The 27,771-nt window shown below is 40.0% G+C and overlaps 1 protein-coding gene across 2 annotated transcripts in view; it reads left to right on the top strand.

The window, feature by feature from the left end:
• Positions 1 to 27,771, top strand: part of IPO11 (importin 11) — a 336,682-nt gene that overhangs the window by 8,983 nt on the left and 299,928 nt on the right. For both annotated transcript variants that reach the window (XM_075182983.1, XM_075182973.1), the window contains exon 3: positions 12,250 to 12,350. In XM_075182983.1, coding sequence (XP_075039084.1) covers positions 12,250 to 12,350 — 101 coding nt within the window. The remainder of the gene's footprint in view (positions 1 to 12,249; positions 12,351 to 27,771) is intronic.

The raw sequence follows: 27,771 nt of genomic DNA, 5'->3' as shown, positions 1-27,771 counted from the left end.
CTGTGCGCATATAATTGATGGGTGTATCCAAAAAATCTGCAATCACCGTTTATACTCAAAACCAATAGGTTGGGACCAATCCACCAACAATCCTCGCAGATAATTATCTCTAAACAAAAGTCAGTGAAAAATAGCAATATCAGAGTGGCTGTATAAATATAACTTGATAAATAAGCAGAGTGGAGAGCATAGGTAAATCAGCAGCACATGACAACATCCAGTCTCTTATCAAATGAATCTCAAATGCATGCAAGTAATGTAAGTACGGGTACCGTATAGTGGAATCCGGCAATGATGTTACCCATAACCCATCTTCTTTCTGCATAGTCTCTGTTTGCCCGCTAACTCACTCACTCCTACTAGAAAAGTTTCGGTTACGGCGCTGAAAGCCAATATTCCCAGCAGCCTGATGATTGCTTCCGTGGATCAGCCACTCTTGTAACGAACAAATGTGCAGATAATGTAACAAGGGATTAAGAACAACCAGGAGAACTCTTCTTTATTTTTAACTATACTCTCCCACCCTCCCGAATTTCCGGGTAGGTCTCCCGGACTTTCGGGAGCGCAGGCCATTTTTCCCGCATCTCGCCCACATCCTACTGAAGGATGGGAACCTCCATGACACGATTCGTGGTGAATCACGTCATTTTGGCCACCCACAGCAAACTGACATTTGCGTCAATGCGGGGCTAAAATAGCGCAATTCGATGCACCCCCCCCCCGACCTCAGACTTGACCTCCCCTCCATGATCTATTGGAGGAGAGGGGTACAAATTTGGTAAGTATGGTTTTTAACAGGGTTCCCCTTAAACATGCCTGTAGCTTTCCGCCTCCTCCTGCCCTGGAATCCTCATTTCAATGATATGAGGATGAGATTGAAACATTTTCTCCGGTTACCAATAGGGTCACAAAGGGATAATAATCCCTCCTTCAAATAGTCTTTGTGTTTTGTTTTTGAAAAGACAAAAAATAAACACTGTGTAGCAAAACTATAAAAGCTGGTACAGAATAAAGGAGGTGTTCCCCATAGCAACCTATCAGATGCTAGCTGTCATTTTCTAGTTCAGTATAAAAACTGAAAACAACCATTTGGTTGCTATTAGCAACACTGCCATTTTTTTCATGTACCATTTTTAATGAATGTTCCACACTAATCTTTTAACCAATTAAAGTAAATAAACAATAAATGACCATTAAATGGGGCTCATTAAATAACAGGTACGGGATAAATTATCAGGAATGCTTTGGAGTCAGAGTTTTCCAGATAAGAGATTTTTCCTTTATTCTCAGTGGTGTAAAAATGAAACATTAACGTTAGCAAAAGCATGGAAATTGGTATTAGGATGTTGGTTCTAATGACTCCATACCTGGTTGCCCCCCCCACTGATGTTTGGTATCATCATCTTTTGGATGCTGTCTGCTATATTTACTTTTCCTCAACTACAAGTGAACACAAGATGGTCAGTTGAGTTTGACGTCCGGGTTTCCTAACGCCAGTGGGTAGCCAGCCTTAAATATACTGTAATACAGTAAAGACTTGCCTATGTCTTTCCTGATAATTCTTTCCTTAATTAAGTTGTTTACAGTAATTGAATGATTGATGTCACAATTTTGTAGAAATCCTTAATGAAAAGTCTATAGAAGCCGGCAAATCCTATGAACCTTTGGTACCTCTTTAACATTTCTTGGAGTTAACCAATCTATTATTGGTAACTGCATTGATAACTGGGGTATGTCCAAGTTGAGGCCCTTTTCTCTTGTTGTCTCTCAATCAGTCGAGTATCAGTGGGAATGCAATGGTTGAGAAAAAGTTCAAATTTGGTGGGTGCATCTGCTTGTGCTAATTCATCTTTGGTGGTCAAAGACAGTCCCTTATGGTAAACAGACAACTACGCCTCAGGATTCCATGTAGTGTCAAGGACCCATCTTCAAAAATCTGCAGTATATTCTACTACTGAGCATCTTTCCTGACATAAATTCAATAATGCTTTTTCAGCAGTATCCTTTCAATTTGGATCTTCAAAGGTTTGTTTCATCACTTTGAGGAAGTCCTCAAAATATCACTTATATCGGACTAGAAGTTTCATTATAGGGAGAAGCCCATGGCAGGGCAGTGTTCTTAAGCAGCATTGAGTAAAGCCACAAAACTTTTGAAGGTCCCCTCCAAACCGAGCTGGTGTGAGAGGGAGAGCAGCTGGGGATGACAGTGCTGCAGGCAATTGCGGTGATCTATTTTTCAACTCTGTAATACGGTTTTCATGTTGAGACATCCTAGTTAGTAATTCCTGGAAGCCATTATGTGCATCTCAAGGCTTTTGCGAGGCAACTTCTTGCTTAACCTGTAACTCGAGAGTGATAAAACTGCCCTTCAGCTCCGCCTGGCATTCGATTAGCATGGTGGCTAAACTTTCCATGCGCTGCTTATCAGGTATATCTTCGGCAGAGTCCATTGCAAGACTTGAGCAAGCATCCTGTCAGGATACTGGTTGTATTACGTGAATTCCAATGGGTGAGCAGATATACAAGCCAGTAGTCAGACTTTAGCTGGGTCGGTACACAAGTGGGTAACATCCTACACCTTTCGTTTAGCAAATTCATCAAGGGTGTGTTTGAAATATACATTGATAGATAGATATAGCGAGAAAGTGAGTGGTTTTGCACAGGCTCGTAAGAGAGGAGTTAGGTATTTAACTGGCAATCTGCAGAACATGGCTGCAAACATCGTTACACAGTTACTTAGGTTAAAGAGAAACAGATGAAGAATATATGTGTGACACGTAATAGAGTCTGACTTACAGTAACTTGCATATTTTGAAGTGGTTTAAAAAGCATTTTTTCTACAGCTAGCAGCAGGCTGACAGGTTGTGTCTGTAATCAGAACACCTGCAAAGAAATCCCTTTTAATGGCAAGGTGGGAGTGTCATCTGCCCATCAAGGGTTGTGGGAGGAGTGTAAACCATTTAAATCTGTTTATAATTTTATGCAATGTGACTGATGTCAGACAGTGGCCGGTGTCTACAGAGCTGATCTATGTTACTTTAGCTTTAGGGTCACAAGAAAATGTGTGCAACTTTATGTTATGAATTACTTTGCCTTCCTAACAACAAAAGCAAAGTCAAAAGGAAGAAGGTGTTCATGTGTGCATCACCTGAAGTGTGCCTGTATCACTAATATATATATGTTGATTGAGAGCTTTACTGCATTAGGCAGGAGAAACACACCCATGGTTGGATGACTCTCACTATTTGTGCAACGTGCTGCACCTAGTGCTAAGCCGGTCCTCCGAAGAAGGCCCTGTAATACAACTTTTCAATTTTGCAAATAATTGCCAGTGGAATTCCATTGAAGTTTCCATTCCATGTGGCTGTATTCTTTTGGGACCGGTATCAAACTGCCCGGACATCATTCTTTCTGATGAGCAAATCTTGTATTTACATCTGATACACATGTCTTGTTTTTAAAAGGCGGTTATTATGAAGAAACTACACAATAAATCCCCCTATCTAATTAAATTGGATTTTTTTTTAAATTTTCCAAACAAAGTTAAAAATCCAGATATAAGTATTTGGCTATAATAGATATAAGGGTATATTTACTAAACTGCGGGTTTTAAAAAGGGTAGATGTTGCCTATAGCAACCAATCATATTCTGGCTATCATTTATTTAGTGTATTCTGCAAAATGACAGCTAGAGTCTGATTGGTTGCTATAGGCAACATCTCCACTTTTAGTAAATATACCCCATAGTGTCTTATTTAGGCCAGAATGTGAATATGTTTTATTTCTTTGAAATCTTTCTGGAAAATGTGTGTGAGAATTAAAAACAACGGGCCTGATTCATCACAGAAAGGAAAGTAAATAAAAATAAATAACTTTGCACCTTGGCAAAACCATGTTGCATTGGAGGGGGAGTGTGGAGACAGATTTATACTTGGGGTAGGGCATGTCTTAGATCAACTTTAAATTTTAGTGTAAAAATAAAGCTAAACTATTTTGCACTCCTTGCATTGTAATATGGTTTGTCCAGGATCAAACTTACTCCTTTTTTGCCTTGCTTTCCTTAATGAATCAGCCCCATTGTATCTATCATTGACATCAACTAACGTGATGATTAAAGCAATATATTTCCTTCAACGCTGCTTGGAGAAGTAAGTCTGTTGTTTTTTTTAGTTAAATATCCATTTATGACATACTATTGCATGTGTGACACCACAAGTATACAAACAATAAAAAGATTTTACTCTATTAAAGTTATTTTTCCAAAAAGTTGCACGCCTTTAAATGCCTGTAAGGTCCGCAACAGGTTGTGACTTTCCAGTACGTCATAATGAGTCATTAATGATCACCATTTCAAAAAGGATAATCAGTAATGTATAATGACAGCATTACTACTAGGCTAGCACACAACTAGGACATTATTAAAAGAACATGAATAAATAATGCATTATGTCCCACAGAACTGAAGTTGTGTAATAGTGACTGCAAAGGGCACAGTTTTCCAGTACTATAAAAGACAGCTGTGTGGTACAGGGAATATGACAAATAAATCTTTCATTCCAAGATCTATCGGCCTCCTGACAGCTGATCGGCTCTTCTAGAAGAGGTCCTGTAAGTCAGCACATGTCACCTAGATGGTCTCTTTCCATTAAACTAAATGGGCTAATAAAGGCTCCTGTTTATGGATTTCTGTATCTCCTGTGCATTTTCTTTTTGTCAGTCTGATCCATCGGAGATTTCTGCCTTTCACTTGACTTTCAGTGAGCTAGATTTGGTTCATTTATCTTATTTTGAATTGACAGGCCTTTCTTCTGCTGTCAGCTCCATTGTCACAATTTATCTATGTTCAAGTGGCACATTTTAATGTTGTCTTACTGTTTTGTGTGCTTCAGGCTCCTCTATTGTATTTTCCTTTTATATTTCAACTATATTTTCTTTTTTTACTTATGTTCAATTTTTGTTTTGCATTCAGTAACATTTAAAGGGACTGGAAGCAATTGTGTTGCAGAACACTGGTGTTCTATCTACTGCTTATTTACATAGGGACTGATTGATAGGTATTAATTGCTGCTACATTGTATAATATTTCAAGGACACAATATCGCTTTGTTAGACATTTTAGTGTTATTATCCCTAGGATAGAATATTTATTTATTTATTTTTTAAATGTTTGAATCATAAAACTGTGTTAAGTTTTTTATGCGATACTTTGCCAAACATTTTGCTATAGCCATTTTAATTTGCCAATTGTCTTGGATGGTATCTCATTTCAGTATCATTTTCAGCAAGCTACATCCATGCTCAATTAGATTTAAATCAAGAGAGTGAGTTGGGCCAGTCTAAGGCTTTACTCCTTGGTTGCATTGGATGTGTGTATGGGTTTTTGCTGCAGGATGAAGCGAATGAGTCTGGAGGCATTTTCTTGTACAAAAGAAGACAAAACTTTTCTGTACAGTTTCTGAAATCATTCTGCAGGCACAATCCTTTACTACTCCATCCATATAATGGTAGAGATTTAATTTGCAGCCATGTGCCTCCGGACATTGCCTCGATGTCCGGACATTGCCTCGATGTCTGGCTGCGCACATTGCCAGGTATTATGGTAAGGAATCTCTTCTAATTTTTCTGCGCACCTCTATGGGGAAAAGGGAAAATGAGCTGATATTTCAGCTTGAACATTGCCTTTTTGTATCTCCACGGACTGTCCCGGAGAAATGTTGAGCTGAAATTGAGTCTCCCCCTATGAGTGAGCCGGTTCCAGAGGCAGGCATGACGCTACCTCTGAACTGTGTCACTGATGAAGTGGTAAGCATTGGATCACCTGCATTTTGTGCCATTCTGCACACTCTCAACTTGCTTTGGTAGATGTTTATCTTCGTCTCATCTGTCCTTAACACATTGTTCAAGAAAAATTAAACAGATTGTAAACTGGCCTTTAAGGCTGGGTACACACTACAGGATTTTTAGTCATTTATTTGGTCAATCACACGATAAACGAGCGCTTGTGTGTTCACTGAACAATAATCAGTCCAAAGCACATTGTATCGTTTCATTTGATTTTTAAACTGCACCAGGAATCTCGTTCAACGATGGAACGATGTCATGCCAATTTTGCAGTGTTTATGTACTCATGACTGGCAGTGTCCATAGATCTCTGTGGAGTGTGTAGGGTGACAATCTTTTCAGTCGATGGTTATAACAGATGAAGAGCACAGATCTGATGGTAAATCTTGTAAAACTTGTATACACATGAATCATGCTGATCGGGACTTTCTTTTCTCTTGTTTGTTAAATCATTAAAGATGTTGCATCGGGAGAAATTTTATGTAGTGTGTACCCAGCCTAAGAAATGTGCATCTTGCAGTGTATTGTTCATAATTCTGCAGTAGAGAGAGACTCACTAAGAACAGTAGATGTGATAACTTCAACCCTGCACTGTGAAGTTTTTTTTAGTGATTCAAATGACATTTGTTTTACCATTTTTATTCACAGCTCTGTTCATTTTTCTATTATCAATTGCTGCTGTTTTTCTTGGCAGACCTGGTTATGGTCAGTTACTACAGATATAAGATGTTTCTGTTTTTTAAAGACATTCCACTGTTGGTTTTTGCTAACCTGAGCAAGAGTTGTAATTTTACAGCATTCAAATTGCTTGAATTTCTTTCATTTTATTGGTTTAGGCCAATTAATGCCAATTACATGCTCTGGTGTAAAATATTAAAACATATGCACATAAATTAAAAGGGGCATTTATTACTTTTGCCTTTGCTTTATTATAGAGCAAATAGCATTGTTACTTCAGAGTTCCAATGCTAACTGTTTAATAAGTGAGACACTAGAGGCAGCAGTTGGCACTTTATGGTTCTTGTTTATATTTTAGATTTAATAGACATCCACTTCTTTATACAATAAAGGATTCTTGATTGGATGCAACTGCACAGTCTTATAGATCGTATGTGTTTGAGAGATGTAAGCGGGGTGGGATAGATTCTAAAATGCGCTAGTGCTCTTCCAGGACTCTGTGGTTTGTGGGGGCCTGTGTAATACTTTTTTGAGACCCTCAAGATGGCAAGTAGGCCAGCCCTGAAGTCTCTGTATTATGAGCAATTAAATAATGATTTGAGTATGAAATAATGTTTTCATTATACAACATAGTCCAGCACAGCTCTACTTTGCACACCCAAAATAATCCTGGTGGTAAATGTGGGCAGCACAGTGGCTTAGTAGTTAGCACTTCTGCCTCACAGCACTAGGGTCATGAGTTCAATTCCCCACCATGGCCTTATCTGTGTGGAGTTTGTATGTTCTCTCCGTGTTTGTGTGGGTTTCCACCGGGGGCCCCGGTTTCCTCCCTCCCAAAAAAAAAACATACTGGTAGGTTAATTGGCTGCTATTAAATTGCCCTTAGTCCCTCTCGGTCTGCGTGTGTATGTTAGGGTATTTAGATTGTGAGCTCCAATGGGGCAGGGACTGATGTGAACAAGTTCTCTGTACAGCTCTGCGAAATTAGTGGCGCTATATAAATAGCTGCTGCTGCTGATAAATGTATTAAACTGCGATTTCTGAAAATGGACGATATTTGGCAATTTTGACAGCTAAAATTAAAACAGCAATGTCTTAAAGGGCAAGACTTGCCATTAAATACATTGCTGTTTTAAATTTAGCTGTCGAAGTCGCTGAATATCGGCAATTTGCAGAAATCGCAGTTTAATACATTTACCCCCTTGTCTTCTCTCTTCCTTCGTGGTTTGGGGCAGGCTTCCAACCAGTCAGATTCATAGGAGAATCTGCATAGACTGATATCAATAAGCAGGATATGGACAGTTTACGCCTGATTGACAACTAGGTGCATTTTAGCAATAAAATGATAGCGCCAGCATATTACACAGCGATTTAGAGAGTGTCTGTCCCAGTAGAGCTTCCTGTCTAAATTCTTTACTACACAAACACTGGGCTTAATTTTATCAGAACCCAATTAATCTTCCCATGTAACCCGGGAAGAAGGTACAATCATCCTCCACACGGATCGGACCCTGGTCAGAATAGAACCCATAGTTGTGAGGCTTCAATGCTAATCACTGTGCCCCAGTGCTTCCCTGCCGTGCACACCTTTCTGTCTGTCATTCATGTGACGATAATAATCCAGCCATGGATGGAATATGTGTCTTTAAAGCTACAAGATGCACCAGTTTAACATAAAACATAGTGATGAATAGCAGCAAGTGTACATTGCAAGCGTTACAGCTATTATCTTTAATACTCTGTTTGGAACATTCACTTATAATGAAAGCAGTGTCTGACTGTTACTTTTGATTATAGCAATTGTCTGCTCCTTATGTTTTGTTATGCTGGAAATGTAGCCATGCAATCACTGCAGAGACAATTGCTAACATGCATGTAATTGTTCCCTGTAAGTGAGAATGTTTCTGACTCATTTTAAGCAGTCATTTTGATTTACAAGATGTCTTGTTTTTGTAATCTATAATCTCTCTTAATGTGGAAGGATGCCCCATTGTTGTGGGTTGTAACAGTTGTGAATTAGAGAAATACTCTTATATGCTCCATATCATTGGTATTCCTCTTTTGCAGCCTCTATTTTGGGAATTAGTCTCATTATCGATAATTAAATGTCTTACATCTTTACAGCCACAAAACAGGCAGCGTTGGGGTTATGGTCATTCCTTGCCCAGTCTTGGGACAGACTTAAACCTGACGTGGTTTCAAGTATTTCTAAAAAACCTTACAGTCTTGGTCTGTAGTCTCTCCTTCAGAGTTTTGTTTGGTTTTATTTTATTATGTTGTAACTTGTTTTTTTCCCACTTAAAGTGATCGTTTATAGATCGATAGGTGCCACGCATTTTGATGAGTGATATGTATGCGATTTATTGACCTCTATCTACCTAAGCTCTGCTATGTAACAACAGAAAATTAGCATATATGCTGAATGATTATTATTACTACTACTAATATGATTAATATGTATATTATAATTAATAAAATATCATTATCGTCTTTATGGGAGTTATAGTCAAGGCCATGCCTATGTATGTGCATAGACTTGGGGTACAATTATTTTTTCATAATACATAAAATAAACCTAATACAATATAAACCTGTTAAGTTAAAACAGGCAACATTGCACTACTACCACCTATTGATAAATATTACTAATGTGCTCTTAAACGTGGCCAGAGCTCCAGGGTATGCAAAATGCAGCTTTTTTCTCAGTTCTCATGGTCCCAGGTTAAAACCGGTGTGATGGAGCCGGAGGTTTGAGTGGGAAGATGTATTAGAAGCTGCTTGTAATTGGCACTCGCACCCTCTCCTCCATTCCCATTTTAAAACTGCAAACGAGTTGATTTGCCTGATCCAAAACTGGAAAGTAAAAGTTACTACTTTTCAGCTTTTTTTGATAAACGCTTTGTGATTTGAGCTGCAGTTTCCAGTTACTCTCACAGCGCTTCACAGCTGTTACATCTGTCTCTGGTCGTGGTGCAGTCTCATATGAACGTGCGCTAATGCATCTCCAGAATTTCATTGGTGTTTTCTTCTATTTAAAATAAAAACTCTTTGTGTTCCTGGCAATTTTTTTTATAGGAGTGAAATGTCAAGATAAAACAAATTGAATCAGTTTGATGAGGCTGACTGGTTTTGATAAGTTACATTGTAAATGCATTTTGTGATGGCAGGTTTTCAATAACACTGACAAATTTGCCTTTATCATATAGAAATATGACAGCTTCTCTATATCACATCATATCTGACGCTTTAAAATCCCTAATGGTTTGTGGAATAAGTCATTGCGTATAGAGAAATGTACTGATGTTATACCAGTGTACTTGCAGCTGTGCTTTCTGTAGCACCTACACCTACTACATTGGGAAATTAAATTACGAAATGGGCCGGACAAGGTCGCTGTAGCGTTGTGTTCGTGCTTGAAGTCATTTTAATATTGCAGTATATCAATCATTTTAAACTGTTTTTTTATGCTATTTATGGAAAGGTTGGTTCCATCGTTTTTTAAATTCTTTTGTGTTTTTTTTATTTTTAAATAATGTTTTCAAAATGTCCTGGGTCAATCATGCCATAGCTGTTTATTCACATATATTCACATATATTCACATATGTTTCATTGAAGATCTTTGGAAATCTCTTCAACTAAAAGTGAGGATCCTTAACTTTTGTGCCTCTTGCTCTTTACCATGGGTGGCTTAGTGGTTAGCACTTCTTCCTCACAGCACTGGGGTCATGAGTTTGATTCCCGACTCAGAGTGGCGTTTGTATGTTCTCCCCTTGTTTGCGTGGGTTTCCCCCAGATGCTCTGGTTTCGCCGCAAGAACATACTAGTAGGTTAATTGGTTGCTGACAAAATTAACACTGTGTGGGTGTTAGGGAATTAAGACAGCAAGCTCCAACGGAGCAGGGACAGATGTGAATAACAAATATTCTCTGTACAGCGCTGCGGAATTGGTGGCGCTATATAAATAAATGGTGATCATGGTAGGTAGCAATCAGTAAATTTTCTGGTAGTAGGTCAGAATAATTTTGTCAGCCAGAGAATAAATACATGGCTATAAGTAGGGCATGACATCCTTAAGTTTCACTTAAATATTGATGTTAAAGTAGACTTTAACACTAAACAGGGTGTACTACGCTAAGCATATATGTGACACAAAGCATCATTAGATACAGAGTGGGACATAAGCCAGTGTGTGTAGCGTATTTTGTGTGAAATGCCCAGAAAGTGGGTGCACGCATATATACGCCTGTGCTTGCGCAATTCTGATGAGTAAACCAGGCGCATATGCTGCTGATGCGGAGGTGGATGCATCTCATGGCTGCTGTTTTCCATGCAAGTTCCTTACACTTTACGGCCAACTCTGCATCAGCCCCAATGTGAAACATTTTCAGAATGTGTGTGCATGGGAAGTTTCTTAGACCTAAAAAAATGTTTTCTGCTCTTTAAAAGAAACAGCACAAAAAGTAAATGAAAAGAAACAAGAATGACCGGCAGTGTTGTAGATATTGCTGTGTATGTGGTTCAAAGAAAGCCCAATAATCGATCAAAGAATGGTTTGGTTAATTACTGGACATTGAAGATCACCCCTCTCATCCTGTGTGTGCAGTCACCCTCTGGCTGTCAGCTGTCTATTGCTATCCCAGGCATTTCATGTGTTCCCTGAAATAACAATGGTTCACCACACATACCCATACGGCCAAATAGCAGAAATAAGGGATCTGTTACTAGGCTGTTGCTTGCTCAATGTTTTTATGAACTAGGAGGAAGACGAGCCCTTCCCTGTCTCGTATCCAATACAGGTTTACTGTACAGATGTAGACTGTGGACCTTCCCCAGAGTTCTCCCCAGAATATTTTGCCAGCCGGGTGGCCTTAAGAAGTAGCCAGGTGGGGGCAGTTTAATACTTTGTAATAATATTGGACAATGTTGGTGGTGATTGCCCACACCTGCCAGGACTGGTCAGACTGGTGGTCAGTGGTCTAACACACACTGCTGGTAGCAGTGCTCACATAGTGCCTGTTCTAATAGGAGAAACAATGGTTTATTCTATTATAATAGGACTCAGTTGGGCTACAAGAGCCGGGTGGCAAGTAAAAACAGTCGGGTGGTGCACCCGGGAAATGGCGCTGGGGAGAACACTGGTCCCTCATCACTTCTCACAACTTCTAAAAGCCCCCTAATTTACTTACTGATTAGGTGGGAGCTGTAAAAATACCTAACACAACATATAGATGATTTCTATGATCATTCTTAATTTACTGCAGAATTTGAAGTGACAAGTGGTCTTTAACCTCTTACTTTTCATTATGGAACCCGTTTGTTCTCTAGGTTGCTCATAATTTAAATACTGTATACATTGCAAATTGCCTGAATAATTTGTAAGAAAAACGACTGGTAATCTCACCCTTGAGTGTTTCTCATTTTGTGGAGTCGAACAGAGGATTATATATAGTTCATTATATTAGAAGAGATAGCCGGTGCATTTGGACATTGAGCTGGTGATGTTGTCAGAACCAAGTTGAGTAATTTAGATGCCTAGGAAGTCAATTATTATACGTTTGTATCCTTAATAATAAATCTATACATATTCTTTGAGGATGGATTTTAAAATTTTGCAATTGCAAATATCATCTAATTTTATTCTAAAGTAATTGTGTTTATAACAAAAATTGTGTCTGCTTTACACTGGCATATAGTTTCTTAAATGTGTTGTTTTTTTATTTTGCCTGCAGAATATTTTCACGAATCATTCCTTGGATGTAAATGTAAGGTGGCTGGCCGTCCTGTATTTTAAGAATGGGATTGATCGCTACTGGAGGAGGGTGGCCCCAAAGTAAGTAATGTTTTCTTAGCGATTGGAAAGTGACGAAATAATTTACGCTAACACGTTTGTCATTCTGCCACATCATTGTTTTTTTTTATCAGTTCCATCATTGGTCCGTGTTCTGTAGATGTTTACTAATCCTAAGTAACAATAAATCTGTTGATTGCTTGCAATCTTATATATAAAATTCATTGGTCTGTTTGTTTGTCTGTCTGGTTATGCATTCGGACACCCCTGCACTGATTGGGTTGAAACTGACACAAAGTGGTCCAGTTGGATCCTGACCAGGTGTTAGGGGGGGTTAGGGTCCCGGTTGGACCTCCCGTTGGTGTACGCTGGGCAGAACTTTGACCTGGCGAGCCTGTTCTGTGCCATCCACTGGATGGATTTGGATGAAAACTTCACAGACTGGTAAAATGGTACCCCAGAAGACTTACCAGGGGGTTGAGGTCCCGGTCAGACCTCACGTTGGTCTACGCTGGGCAGAACTTTGACCCTGGGAGCCTGTTCTGGACCATCCACTGGATGGATTTGGATGACATTTAATATAAAAATTAAAACAACACTGGGCAGCCACCTCAGGGGTGTGTTGGAAAAAAGCTAATAAGCTGCTAATTATATTTAAAAGGTTGACAGTTGCATCCAACTCATTGATAACTTAATAACCTGATTTAAACCCTGGCAATGCCGGGTACTTTAGCTAGTTTTTCTGAAAATTATTTATGTTTAAAAAAAAAAAAAAAAAAAGACCATTTTTTACTTTCTTTAGACCTTCCTTCTCCACAGAAATGTTTGGTAGCACACACTGTACCTGTTATCTCATTCTACTTTAATGCGGTTTCATTTTATATTTACTAGATCTAAAAACAATCTGACTTATTTATATTAACTTGTTTTTATATGCGTTAGTGTAATTCCTGTCCTCATGTTCCCTGATACATAATGCAGGCACTCATTTATTTATTACTGCTAATTTTGTAGTGGAAAGTCAAATTCTTGTACATTTTTAAATGATTGATTTGGAGAAATGCCACAGAATAATGTTCTATAAATTGGTATAGCAAAAAGTTCTTCATCTCTGCTGCCTTCCTCTAAAAGTTATGCCGATTGGTTTGTGCATATACAGTTATGAATATATATTTACCTACACAGGCATCGTCATCTAACATCTGCTTGAACACTGCAATGAATATATATTGACCATGCAGTTTAAAGAGCAAAATAAAAACAAAGAGCGAATAAAGCATTTATTAATAAAGCATTTATTTGACAGTAATACATAGCTGTGGATTACTGGGCTGAATTATATACATGAAATAACCTTTTATACTTAACTGACTGCTTCCATAATGCTATCTCTCATCTGCAGATTTAATGTACACAGTTGTGGTTGTTTTATTTCTGGTGCACAGGGAGATAGAATTGAAACCTACATTTTTATTGACATCAATAAAAATGTAAGTTCTGTGCACCAGAAAAAAAAAATAAAAATAACCACAACTGTTTCTTTGTACACTAAATATGTCTACTTAGTGGTTGTGGGTGATAGCGCCCCCATAACAATATAAATATTAATGAAATATTGAAGAAGTAAGTAAGGGGTGTGGGTTCTAACTAACTGAATGTGGCTGGTACCTTTTCTCTCTTTGTGACCTGCAGCAAATTTGATGTGTTTCAATAGCTAAGCAGGGAAACTGTGAGTGACAGCTTGGCAGTCTTGCTTTGCAAAAATGCATTGTGTGGATTGGTTGATTTATGCATAGAAGCAGAGGCAAGGATGTCACAGCAGCTCAACTGACTGCAGTCTTAGTTTTGTACCTGTATCAAATCCTATTAGGATGATGTCCTGTAGATATGGGAGTGTCTCCAGCTGACTGTAATAAGTAGTGACCTATTGCTTTACTTTATAATGGAACTGCATGAGAAACTCAGGTTAACACAGAACGATATATTTTATCTACTTAGTTTATATCTAAATATTTAATTTATGGGTTTTAGTGGACTTTCAAGTAACCTCTGTAGACCTGCGGCTGAGCATTATAAACCATCCCAATGTGGTAATGCCTTATCTCAATCAGGCAGAACGTGAAAATATATGGTGTAAATTGGAGTTTTGCTGTCGGGTTCACATGGCATATTTCTCGTGAGAGCTTGTGAGCTTTATTTCTGTATAATCACTGTCTGTGCATGGTTCCTGGGACCTCTGATTATTTAGTTTAATCCCTGAGGTAAAGGCTATTGTCTTTAGGATTGAACTAAACTCAAAAATGAAAATGATTCCTACATGTGAATGTGAAATTGGCTTTTTAAAGCCATTTGCTTCAGCTGTACAGTTTTGACAATTGCTAACATGGAAGAAGGATCAAAATGAACTTTACAGTAACATAGTACTTTATTATTGTAAATTCTATTTATTGTTGGGATGTAGATTTTACAGAAAATGTGCAACACTTAGTGAGCAATTTATGAATTATTTTTGGTGCTTGTAAATAATCTTGTGCCACATTCAGAGAAAGGCATAGAAGTGCAGTCCTCGGCACATCAAAATAATCATTTTGTATCTGTTTATTTCCATTTCATAGTCACATTGTACAAAATTGAGGAGTACATCTACGTAGAAAATGTTCTCTTTACTGAACAGACATTTAGCCAGTAGATGTCACTGTAGATATGCTGCATCCTCTGAGCCAGACCACAGTGTTCTTTTTGTTACACACTTTATATTTGACATTGAAATTAGTTGCTTTACAAACTGGGGTAATTTAGTCCAGTGATTTATGTAGCTGCAAGTCCCTGGATGCACTGAGCATATCCTTAATCTCGGTATTGTCTAATTGAATACAATGGTGAGTCAGCGATCGATATTGGAGGTAATTATTATGAGCAAAGATTAATCTTTTCTTGAATTTGGTGAAAAATGAATTAGTTTGCTTATAAATGTGAGTTTCTATTAAAATAAAATAAATCTGTCGTCACTCTTAATGTAGCAGGATGTGTAACCGCGTATTCAGCAGAATACATGATATTGTGGCATCTAGGTGTAGAACAGATTGTTTGGGACTGAATAACTTACTTTCTTTATAGAATATGAATGGCCCAGACAGTCACTCTATGCTCGCACGTGCAGCGTCCTCATACAGCTCCCGCCATGTTGGCAGGCAGGGCTGCTGTGGCATATGAGGAAGCCGCCCAGGAGAGGATATAGCACGTTATGCATCTTTAGTAGGGAGCAGTGCTGGGCTATTTTTCAAGTACCATCCTGGGGCAAATGGGGACACAGGCAAACCTTTTTTTTGTTTGCCTTTATAGCACTGTGCAATGTATTCAGAAATATGGGCATTCGCAACATGGCAACAGGATCTCTTAAATATCGGATGGAGTTTTAAGATAAAATCCAGAGTGTTACTTACCTGGGGTAAGTCGTTCTCTCTATCCAAAGGGGACCTTGAAGAGTGGTTCACTCCAGGCATGTTTAAACTCGGCATTTTATCATAAGCTAGTGACGTCAATCATAAGGGTTAATTTTGGGTAAAGTTCTATTTTTAAACTGAAAACAGCAAATTATTTTTAGCCCACTGACCCCCATTTGGTGCATATATTGTTGTTGCTTGACACCAATATTGCTATTAAGGTGTACAAGGGTTTTAGTGTGACAAATGCTAATAGTTCCAAATGTACTTTACTCTCTGATTATTTTTTCTGTCTGTTGTTTAATTATACCGTGTATTAGTTTTGCTGCACATTTGTACTTCAGAATCCCTTCGGACCCATCAAATTAGCCTCTTATATTTCAGTCAAAATAACCAAACTTATGTTGTTGTTCTAATATAGTCTTCCATAGAGAGCTTTATTTTAATAATCTTTCACTTTTTTATGTAACCTACTTCTCACATTGTTTACAATAGGATGGATGGGATGATTTTTATGTCCTTATATTGTCATGTTCTGCTCAGGAGGAACTAATTTGCCAGCTGTTTACTGAACTGCATCTACTCGGAGACATGTAGTTCAGCAGTATTTGGAGTAGGGGTTTTTCCATGGCACAATTACATTCCTGGGAAGTTGTAGCAGGACACTGCAGTCATTCCTTCTTTCTCTTTCTGCAGTGACATATTCTAGTCTTAGGATACCAGAGGCCTAGTTATACTAGAGTACCAGATGCCTAGTGATACTATAGGGTACCCCAGGGCTATTGAGACTAGGGTACTAGAAGCCTACTGATTCCAGGGTACCAGAGGCCTAGTGATTCTAAGGTACCAAAGGCCTAGTGATTCTAGGATACCAGAGGCCTAGTGATTCTAGGATACCAGAGGCCTAGTGATTCTAGGATACCAGAGGCCTAGTGATTCTAGGGTACCAGAGGCCTAGTGATTCCAGGGTACCAGAGGCCTAGTGATTCTAAGGTACCAAAGGCCTAGTGATTCTAGGATACCAGAGGCCTAGTGATTCTAGGATACCAGAGGCCTAGTGATTCTAGGGTACCAGATGCCTAGTGATTCCAGGGTACCAGAGGCCTAGTGATTCTAAGGTACCAAAGGCCTAGTGATTCTAGGTTACCGGAGGCCTAGTGATTCTAGGTTACCGGAGGCCTAGTGATTCTAGGTTACCGGAGGCCTAGTGATTCTAGGTTACCGGAGGCCTAGTGATTCTAGGTTACCGGAGGCCTAGTGATTCTAGGTTACCGGAGGCCTAGTGATTTTAGGTTACCTGAGGCCTAGTGAGACTGGGGTATCGGAGGCCCAGTGAGACTGGGGTATCGGAGGCCCAGTGAGACTGGGGTATCGGAGGCCCAGTGAGACTGGGGTATCGGAGGCCCAGTGAGACTGGGGTACTGAAGGCCCAGTGAGACTGGTGTATCGGAGGCCTAGTGAGACTGGAGTATCGGAGGCCTAGTGATTCTAGTGTACTGGAGGCCTAGTGAGACTGGGATATCGGAGGCCTAGTGATTCTAGGGTACTGGAGGCCTAGTGAGACTGGGGTATCGGAGGCCTAGTGATTCTAGGGTACTGAAGGCTTAGTGAGACTGGGGTATCGGAGGTCTAGTGAGACTAGGGTACCCGAGGGCTCATGATAGTTGGGTACCCGAGGGCTAAAATGACTGCCTCTCCATGGATGTTGGTCATCTGAGATAAGACATTAAAAAGCTGAGATGCCAGATTGTGGAGGCAGGGACCTGAGTGACTGCTATTAAGGAGATTAACAGCTTCCATTCCTCTGCAATGCTGGACCTGTGTTTGATGGTATAAGCTGGACAGGCCTATTGAGATTAAAAATAAAAATCAGTTTCCTGATTACTCCCGAAAACTTCAGAAACTGGGGTGTACCTTTACAAAACCCTGTATACATATCAGATAGGCCTAGTGATTCTAGGGTACCAGAGGCCTAGTGATTCCAGGGTACCAGATGCCTAGTGATTCTAAGGTACCAAAGGCCTAGTGATTCTAGGATACCAGAGGCCTAGTGATTCTAGGATACCAGAGGCCTAGTGATTCTAGGGTACCAGATGCCTAGTGATTCCAGGGTACCAGAGGCCTAGTGATTCTAAGGTACCAAAGGCCTAGTGATTCTAGGTTACCGGAGGCCTAGTGATTCTAGGGTACCGGAGGCTTAGTGATTCTAGGGTATCGGAGGCCCAGTGAGACTGGGGTATCGGAGGCCCAGTGAGACTGGGGTATCGGAGGCCCAGTGAGACTGGGGTATCGGAGGCCCAGTGAGACTGGGGTATCGGAGGCCCAGTGAGACTGGGGTATCGGAGGCCCAGTGAGACTGGGGTATCGGAGGCCCAGTGAGACTGGGGTTTCGGAGGCCCAGTGAGACTAGGGTTTCGGAGGCCCAGTGAGACTGGGGTTTCGGAGGCCCAGTGAGACTGGGGTTTCGGAGGCCCCGTGAGACTGGGGTATCGGAGGCCCCGTGAGACTGGGGTATCGGAGGCCCCGTGAGACTGGGGTATCGGAGGCCCCGTGAGACTGGGGGTATCGGAGGTCTAGTGAGACTAGGGTACCCGAGGGCTCATGATAGTTGGGTACCCGAGGGCTAAAATGACTGCCTCTCCATGGATGTTGGTCATCTGAGATAAGACATTAAAAAGCTGAGATGCCAGATTGTGGAGGCAGGGACCTGAGTGACTGCTATTAAGGAGATTAACAGCTTCCATTCCTCTGCAATGCTGGACCTGTGTTTGATGGTATAAGCTGGACAGGCCTATTGAGATTAAAAATAAAAATCAGTTTCCTGATTACTCCCGAAAACTTCAGAAACTGGGGTGTACCTTTACAAAACCCTGTATACATATCAGATAGAAGTCATTCACATAAGGTATGTTCCTGTATAAGTTGCGGCTCCAGGATGACAAAACTACTTGCTTTTTCAATGCCCGCCCAATGAGGTCTTCTGGTTGGACTGGTGATGATTTGACCTTTGTCTGTTTTCATGATTTTAATCCATTATTACTGCACATTTGTTACAGTGCTGCTCTCTAATATGCTACAGTTATCCAGGGTGTTGCTGTTCTGTTTCTCTTCATCTTCTGTTCCTAGAATTTGTTAGAGATATTACATCCTCTTCAGACTCTTATGAAGATAAATGGAATCTGGGTATGTGTCTTTGTTGTTTGCAAGCAATCTTATAAATAGCTGCTGCTGCTGATGATCTTGGCGTGTTTCTGGGACTCCATGCTCTACACTATCTTCTTCTTGTCTCCCTTTTTCTGTTTGACCTTTCTCCAGCAATCTATTTCTCTCTGTATTATTGCAGTAGTTAATTATATGTAAAACCATGCCAAGTAGTTCACCCAAGAAACATTTGGCAAATAGCTGAGGGGTTACTCTGAGCCCACTCTGGAAGCCGTATCTTTTTATGCAGTTCTATGTCTTAATAGCTCTGTCCAATAAGGCAATTGTTATATGAAGGACCCTCAACCAGGCTGAGAGCAGCATAGATGTCTGAGATTTTACTCCCCTCTATGCACTTAGTAATTGTCTTTCATTCTTTTCTCCTTTTAATTGTTTTCTTTGTATTTTGAAAGTAATTAAATAAACACTAAAAGTAATTAAACACTAAAATGTTCCAGTATCATGCAGTCTTCCTTAGGCTTTATGATATTCTGTTTCGTGTCCAGAAAAACTGTTAATTACTACAGTATATCTTGCCACGTCTTTTGCTGTTTCTGTAATCTCCCTAGTCTTGCATTAGTAATTTTTGTAAAAAGCAATAAGAGTTCTGGTAATATAATTAACTCACAACAGCCTACATGCGCTCAGTATTCTTAAATACAAAAAATAATGAGTATGAATTTTAGATTTACATGAGTATGTCCACCACAATGAAGTTAGTTAAAATCAGCAGTGTTTTTCCATATTTACATTTCTTGTCATGATTTTTTACCCATGCATAATGGTTTTCTGAAGGGGCCGAGTGATTCTGGATCTCTCGACACAGCCAATGGACGCTCAACTTGCTTTTGCGTAGATAACACAGCAGGTTCTGTGACATTTGCATTAGGAGTGGCACCAATAGCTCAGAGCTCACTGAAACTCCCCTGCTGTTGTTGGCAATAGCTGCTTGGGACATTTATGAGAATGATAAGCGAGAGAAGGGTTCAAAATCAAGTAAATATTAACAGTTTAAAGGAAAATACAGCTTGTTTATAAATTGGGTTTATTTTCAGTGAAATATTCAGTGAAACAATTGTGCATATGTCATTCTGCAAAGAGAAACCTCTGTCTCTATAACAAACTGCATACATTATTATCCATAGAATCCAATGGAACAGTGCTGCTTGCTGTTATGTTATACAGCATAACGACCCTCACAGAATACAGTGGTGATCAGTTATGATGGACAAAACCTTTGCTGCACATCAGCTATGTGCCTTTAATTTGTAAATAGTACTTTTAGGTCTGTGTTAAAAGCGCATAGGTTTGCGGAACAAGATGGCGGCATTTGCAGAGGGACAGAAATTTGCCCAGGCTGAGAGCTGGTGTTCTTCTAGTCTTGTCTTATACTTTTAATGGGACCCATTCTGTGTCTTCAGGTTTCATTTGGGTGGAGAAAAATTGTAATAAAAAGCGTTACACACAAAAAAGTGGCATGTATTGAAACCACACACTCTCAAGATTAATTTAAGCCCTGAATAAGGCTAAACATAGCAGTATTTATGGGATAAGGTCCTAAAGTGCCAAAAGGTTGGACTATATGATGTTTACATTTGGTGCACAGTGTGCTTCTCCGGGCACCTAGGAGTCATCTAGGAAGAGCAGTGAATTATGGTTATTTACTAATACTGCTCAGTGTGTTCATAGGAGGAACTTACTCTTTCTCGCCCCTGAGGCTACCAAAACTCTCATCAACTCTCTCATTATCTCCCGCCTCAACTAATGCAATCTTCTCTGTCCTCTCTCTCACCCATGTCTCCCCACATCAATTCATCCTCAATGCCACAGCAAGATTCCTCTGTCAATCTCTACATTAGCTCCCCGTTCCCTGCAAAATCCAATTCAAACTTCTCAGTCTCGACTACAAAGCCCTCATACACTCCTCGCCCCTACATCTCTGATCTCATTCCGTTCCATATTCCCTCCCACCCTCTCCACTCTGCCAATGAATGGCAACTCAGCTCCCCACTGATCATCATATCTCACCCCCACCTCTAAGGCTGCTCCCCACCTATGGATCGGCACGCCCAGTAGGGCTCTACACTAACCTACAAAGCTATAAATGCCTTTTAAATCCTACCTGTTGTTCTTCCATCTAACTCCAATTTTGCTGCCTCTGCCCCCATTGTTTCTCTGTGTCACACCCGCTTCCAGCTCCATTTTTCGGCTTGATTATTATATATTAAAGTGCAAGGACTGTGCAAGGACTGTGTATACAATTAAATAGATTTTGTTATGCAATAACATGTTTAAATCACTGAACCGATGGATTATGGACATAATTTTGCACCAGTAAGTAAGTGATTACAAATTTTTGAAATATCTTTTAATATCATGAAAAGTAATAACTTCATTCGGCAGTGGCTATATATAGTATATAAACAGTATTGACATTGGCAGAGAGTATATAGTTGAAAGTTGATTCCTGTCTGATGACTGACATGCGAGTCCTACCAGTGTTGCCATTACTCGCCACCTGGCTTCTTTATCAAAAAAAGGTGCCGGCTTGGTGGAGTGACAGCAGTTTTAGAACTAGCTGATGCTTAATGATTAACTCACAAATGTATTTGATGTATTTGTCTGTACACAATTAAATAGATTTTGTTATGCAATAACATGTTTAAATCACTGAAATGATGGATTATGGAGATAATTTTGCACCAGTAAGTAAGTGATTACAAATTGTCTTTCATTTTTAAAGAAGAGCTTTGAGAGATTCTGTTCTTTGCTTAACATAGTAACATAGAATTTGACAACAGATAAGAACCACTTGGCCCATCTAGTCTGCCCATTTTTCAATCTATGGCAACCTCAACAAAAATAAAACACATTCACTCAGGCGCAGATTGGGTAAAATGTAGATATATAGAGATTTTAAACACAGCTCCACAAACAATTCATTAATGGAAATTCATGAAAATTTAGAAATAAATAGCCCCAGGTTACTGTAAGAGAGAAGATCACCAATTAATCTCCTTCACCACAAAAACTCCAAAAATTAATTAATTCAAATAGCGCTCTGTTAGGTCCAGTGTATACATATCTGAGTCATAGAGGGCAGAACACAGAAGCTGCAAAGATTTCAGTCAAATAATTATCTATATTTTCCCAAATATATAATAGTACAATAAATATATAATGATCTTAAATAAAAAGAATCTTGAGTTCATATGGATTTCTTCCCAATAAACATACAAATTACATTAGACTTATAATTTATTTCCCAATTCATATGAAAACCAATTAATCCGACACCGATGGCACCTAACAGGGGCGTAGGCCCTGTACCTCTAAATTGACTCAGTCCAGATAAAATCATTGGTCTCCTCAGTTTATTATTTCATAGATCCTGGAGCATATCATAAGTTAGTAGATATTAAATATTATGGGGCATATTCAATTGTTCCTCCGGCCGCCGGAAAAACGAGCGCTCTAAAACTATTACCATTTATACGGTAATTACTCGCTGAATTTCATCTCGCAGCTCCCTGAGCTGCGAGATGAAATTCAGCGAGTAAACTACCGTATTAACGGTTTTTGCACGCAATATTACAGTATAAACGGTAATAGTTTTAGAGAGCTCGTTTTTCCAGCGGCCGGAGGAACAATTGAATACGCCCCTAAGAGACAGTTTCTAGGATCAGCTGTTTAATCCTTTCATTGTAAAGCTTGTAACTACAGACACAAGGAAATTAGAGTCTGATACTCACTCATTTGTTTGTGATTAAAAACGGCAGTCACATGCAGCAATACAAAGTATGTCTTAATATATACTAACTTATGGCAGGAAAGACTCCAGTCTGCACCTTATTCTTAAAACCATAGAGACGGTATGTTTAAGTCCACTGTCAGTCAGAGACGAGGCCACACTGGCATCAAACAAAACCCTTAACGTGATATATATATGGCCAATACAGGAAGAGCTTGTACCTGCAGAAACCAAAAAAAAAAGCAGTCTACCTTGTGTGAGTTACCGATGTTTGAGGTTTTCTCTAGGCTATACTCAGTTTCTGATTACCTTAATACTCCTTTCCCCCTCTCAGATCATCATCTAATCAGCTACACACTCGCCTCCAGTTCTTCAACCTCTGCTGTGAAACTCTCCCAAGCCTTCTCACACCTGCAGGAATATTAACTCTATTTATTTTCAACAGTTTTCCACCTCTCCCCAATACCTTCTCTCCCCTATCTCTACATTCTTCTCCCCTGATATGGCAGTACCTCATTTTCACCAATTCCTAGCAACAGCCTTTGATCAAGTAGCTTCAGCAAATATACTTCACGTCGACTTCAATGTTAGCCATGGTACACTAAAGTAACATGAAATCTACAAAAACTTTTACGTAAAGCCGAATGTCGCTGGCGTAAATCTCTAATGATTTCCTCACATATACTGCTATCTTCCACTCCTATCAAAATTCTCTGGAAACTGCTAAACAAACATACTTCCAATCTTTTATCTCTGCTCAACCACAAACCCTCCAACTACTATCAGTGCCCAGGATCTCGCTTCCTTTGTCAAGGACAAGATCGATAAGCTCAGACTAGAAATTATATCTTCTTCTTTGACAGGCAATCAGCTCAATTCCTTCCCAGCACCCTCTGACACCCTCTCTTCATTTTATCCCACAAATGAAGATGAGGTATATACTGTCTTCTTCTCTTTCTACTCCCTACTCTACCTACTGTCTTCTTGATCTTATTCATGGGGAGATCCCTGTCTCCTTGTCACGGTCAGATGCAGAAATATAGTATACCCAGATCTGCCTAACTTGGCACTACTCTATCCTGAGGCGCGTAGTCTAACTGGACAGGTTGTCTTCACCAGGAACCCCCGCAAGGAGGTATGGGTTTTGCAGTCACTGCCCCACAGGTCGCAGCCCTCAGAAAGAGCGTTAGACGAGACCCGTATATAATGTGTTCAGATTGATTTTCCTTGCAAATCGTTCTTCCTCTGCTGAGCCATTCTGTCATTCTCTACATTGGTTTCCTGTTTTTTACATAATCCAGTAAAAAACACTTCTAACATGCAAGGCCATCAACAAAATTGCACCAACATACATCTCCTCATTTGTCTCAAAATATCTCCCAACTCGACACCTCCGTTCTGCACATAATCTTCGTCTCTCTTACAGTCTCATTACATTCTCCCATTACGGGACTTTCGTCGGGCTGCACCTACTTTGTGGAATTCCCTCCCTCGTACAATAAGACTTTCCTCTTATCTTCAAATCTTCAAGTGTTCTTTGAAAACCCATCTCTTCAGGCAAGCTTATAATATTCCTTAGCCTCCCTGGTTTCCCTATTACCACCCTTTAGTTCAGTTCACATGAGACTACAACCCTCTGAACGTCTGACCAACATTGCTGTGTGACATTAAAAACAAAGTGGAAAACCATAGTGTATCAGTGCATTTTATGCAATACCACAACAGTGACTTCACCTCACTGAAGTATCTGGGTATTAAAACTTGAAGGGGCAGAAATTTTACAGCTAAAATTTCAAGGGAAGAGGCGAGATGGATATACGATCTAAACTTAGACTTTGACCTAGGGAGCTTCCTTGAAAGCTGAACCCCATCCTCATCACCTAGGATTACCATTCTTCATAGAGATATTATTCCATCATTACAGGGTACCGCCGCATACCTTCAACTACATCTGCTTCTTTTTCTGTACAAGAAGTCTGCTTATAGGTTGTATTTTTACCACAACTACCTCTTATTCCCAATATAGTATGTACACTTAGAGGGCTGTCATTTCCAGAAGAATATTAACAATCTTCTTTGACTATGGAATGTTATTGCATACACTTCCGCTTTGGGCAGTACATACTTATAACGGGATGCCCCTATTGGAGAACTATTACCAATAGAAAGCTTTTGTATATTGTACATGCCAACTTCACTGTGTTTATGGTGGTTACGGAGCAACAGAACCACTAGCTGTATTGGCACCAATCAGATCTTTACACAGATCAGCACCTCCCATATCCAGCAAGCAACCAATCAGGGACTGGAAGGAGGGATATTTAAATCTGCAACGCTTACTGGAGATCCTTATTCACTTATCCCTGAGGAAGCCTCTATTGTTGAGATACAACAACATGTTTGATACTCTACGTATTACCCATACCAACAACCATTTCACTACAATATCCGATAGTGACTCCCCAAACGACATTCATCATTATACTGCAGCTGCAGGAGATTTGCCCATCAAGCAGGACAGAAGAGGCTACAGAAGGAGACTACTACAGCTGGGAGCACCCAAGGATCAGCTAAACATGCACTAGCAAGCACTCATTTTACAGCGGCTAAGTCCGTCTATAGACTGCTCACCTCTCCCTATCCAGGGGGCTGCTAGGAGGATCACGGGAACACCTGGAAGGAAACAAAGACATATGTGACCACAAACTGAGTTTTTTTTCCCCATATTGGGACTGATCGTTTTGGAATCGTGCAGGCGTCTATTGGGACAGTCATACACCTGTCTACGTGACTACGAATAGATGTCCCTATACTAGGATTACTCTGGACTGGACTGCACTTTACCATGTAATAAGTGAGAGATTGGACTCTTTACCCAAACTATTATATGATCCATGTGGCATTTTCTACCTGTGAGTTTTTACTGTTTACTACTTGTATTTGCTATGTTGTTATACTCTGGCCAGAGGAGCATATGCTATCCCTTTTAATATTTCACTATATAAAGTTTGTGATTATTAAATATTTAGAGAACCTGTTTCACATTACTTAGTGATGGAGCGCCAGGGATCTGTATCTATATTATCTGAATGGTAGGGAGACCATTCAAATCCCCAAAGGCAACACCCCACTTCCATATTCCTATGTTCACGTTAAGGTAGATAGCGCTTGGTGATTGCTGTGTGACTGGCTCATATGGCCCACTAGGAACTTTTTAAGTTGGTATTTTGGCAGGACCAATATACAACATGTGAAACTTGACCTCATGTATCTGACTCCCATTGTTCTATAGATTGTAAACTTGCAATAATACAGACCTCTCTGTCTGTATTATCCAGTATTGTTTTATTACTTTGTGTATTCCCAGTTGTAAAGCACTACTGAATTTGCTGACGTTATGTAATTAAATATTGATGAACTATTGATGAGTACACTTGTTACTGGGGCAGCACAGTGGCCTAGTGGTTAGCACTTCTGCCTCACAGCACTGGGGTCATGAGTTCGATTCCCGACCATGGCCTTATCTGTGTGGAGTTTGTATGTTCTCCCTGTGTTTGCGTGGGTTTCCTCCGGGTGCTCCGGTTTCCTCCCACAATCCAAAAACATACTGGTAGGTTAATTGGCTGCTATCACAATTGACCCAAGTCTCTCCCTCTCTGTCTGTGTCTGTGTGTGAGTGTGTATCTACCGGTATATTAGAAAATTTAGACTGTAAGCTCCACTGGGGCAGGGACTGATGTGAGTGAGTTCTCTGTACAGCACTGCGGAATTAGTGGCGCTATATAAATAAATGATGATTGCTGCTGAACGGTACAGCACTGAGTAAATGTCTCTTTTGTATTCCCAAATTGTTACATTGTAACTTCCTAAAATAACTTAATAATATTTCGAATTTTAATTACTTTTTCTGTTCTTTTGCTTGAGTGCAGTGTATTTTTTTTTTCTTTGCTTTTTCAGCACTTATAATATGAAGTGACAGAGTGGTATTATTTAAAATTTTAGCTGTTGAACTTTATACCATCTGAAGCCAGTAGAGCAGCACAGGCCTGTCATCAAAGACTTTCAATAATCCTTTGCTGATACAGGGCATTAATCATGAGCCGAGTATCCCGCTGACTCAGTCAGAAATGATCCTAACTTCCCTAAATTCCTCACATAGTAATTTCTGTATTAAGGATGTGTCAAGCTGAGCTTTAAAGAGATAGCATTTTGCAAAAGCCGCTAAATAGATCATTTATTTCACGAGACAGTCGCTGTGTTCAAAAAGCACAAAAGTTCTGTCACTTCACGCTGGTTGAATGTTTACTGAACTGTTTATTTGCTCATTTTGAATTGCCTAAGCATTTTATTACTCTCATGCTGTCTTTATAATTATGTAGGTTGGATTTATTGTAACTCATTAGCTGCCAGAAAGGAGTTTAAAATACGTTAATGATTACCTTTCTGTATAGGAGATATTTCTCTCCTCATAGAAGACTTTGAGTACCTACTTGACACATAATTTACAGCTTCATATGCATTAAAGCACAACCCAATAGTGAATCGCAGCACACCCATTTCTATACATCCAAGGCTGTTGTTGAGGACAGATTATCAGAGCATGAATGGTAATAAAACCACTGAATTCGTTATGTTTTAGATCTTTGGCCCAACATTTTTTATTTGAATGTTTATCTTACCATAACCTAGTGGAGATCAGGGGAGGGCGGGCAAATTTTAGCTCGGGGGACAAGACTCGGCTCAGCAGTCTATTATGAACATTTTAAAGGAAAAAATAATGCAGGTGACCAAGTACAAGGTAGCCCACTATGGGACTGTGCCGGGGAGCAGATTGCCCCCAGCCCAGCCTGCCCCTGGCAGGGCCGTCTTTCCCATTGGGCACGCTGGGCAGGTGCCCGGGGGCCCTGCAGCCCAGGGGGGCCCTCCGGAGGCAGGAAAAAAAGGAAAACCCTGAAAAAAGAAGAAAATACTTACTGTGCTGTCAGCTGGCGATCCGGCTCCCTCCCTGGTCTCCTCCTCCGTCGCGCTGTCAGTGCATGTCGGGCGTGACGTCATCAGGGCCCATATA

Source organism: Mixophyes fleayi, chromosome 1 (assembly GCF_038048845.1).
Source record: "Mixophyes fleayi isolate aMixFle1 chromosome 1, aMixFle1.hap1, whole genome shotgun sequence".
In the NCBI taxonomy this organism is placed as follows: domain Eukaryota; kingdom Metazoa; phylum Chordata; class Amphibia; order Anura; family Limnodynastidae; genus Mixophyes; species Mixophyes fleayi.
Note: the sequence above shows the minus strand (reverse complement) of the source record. Positions and strands in the feature narration are given on the sequence as shown.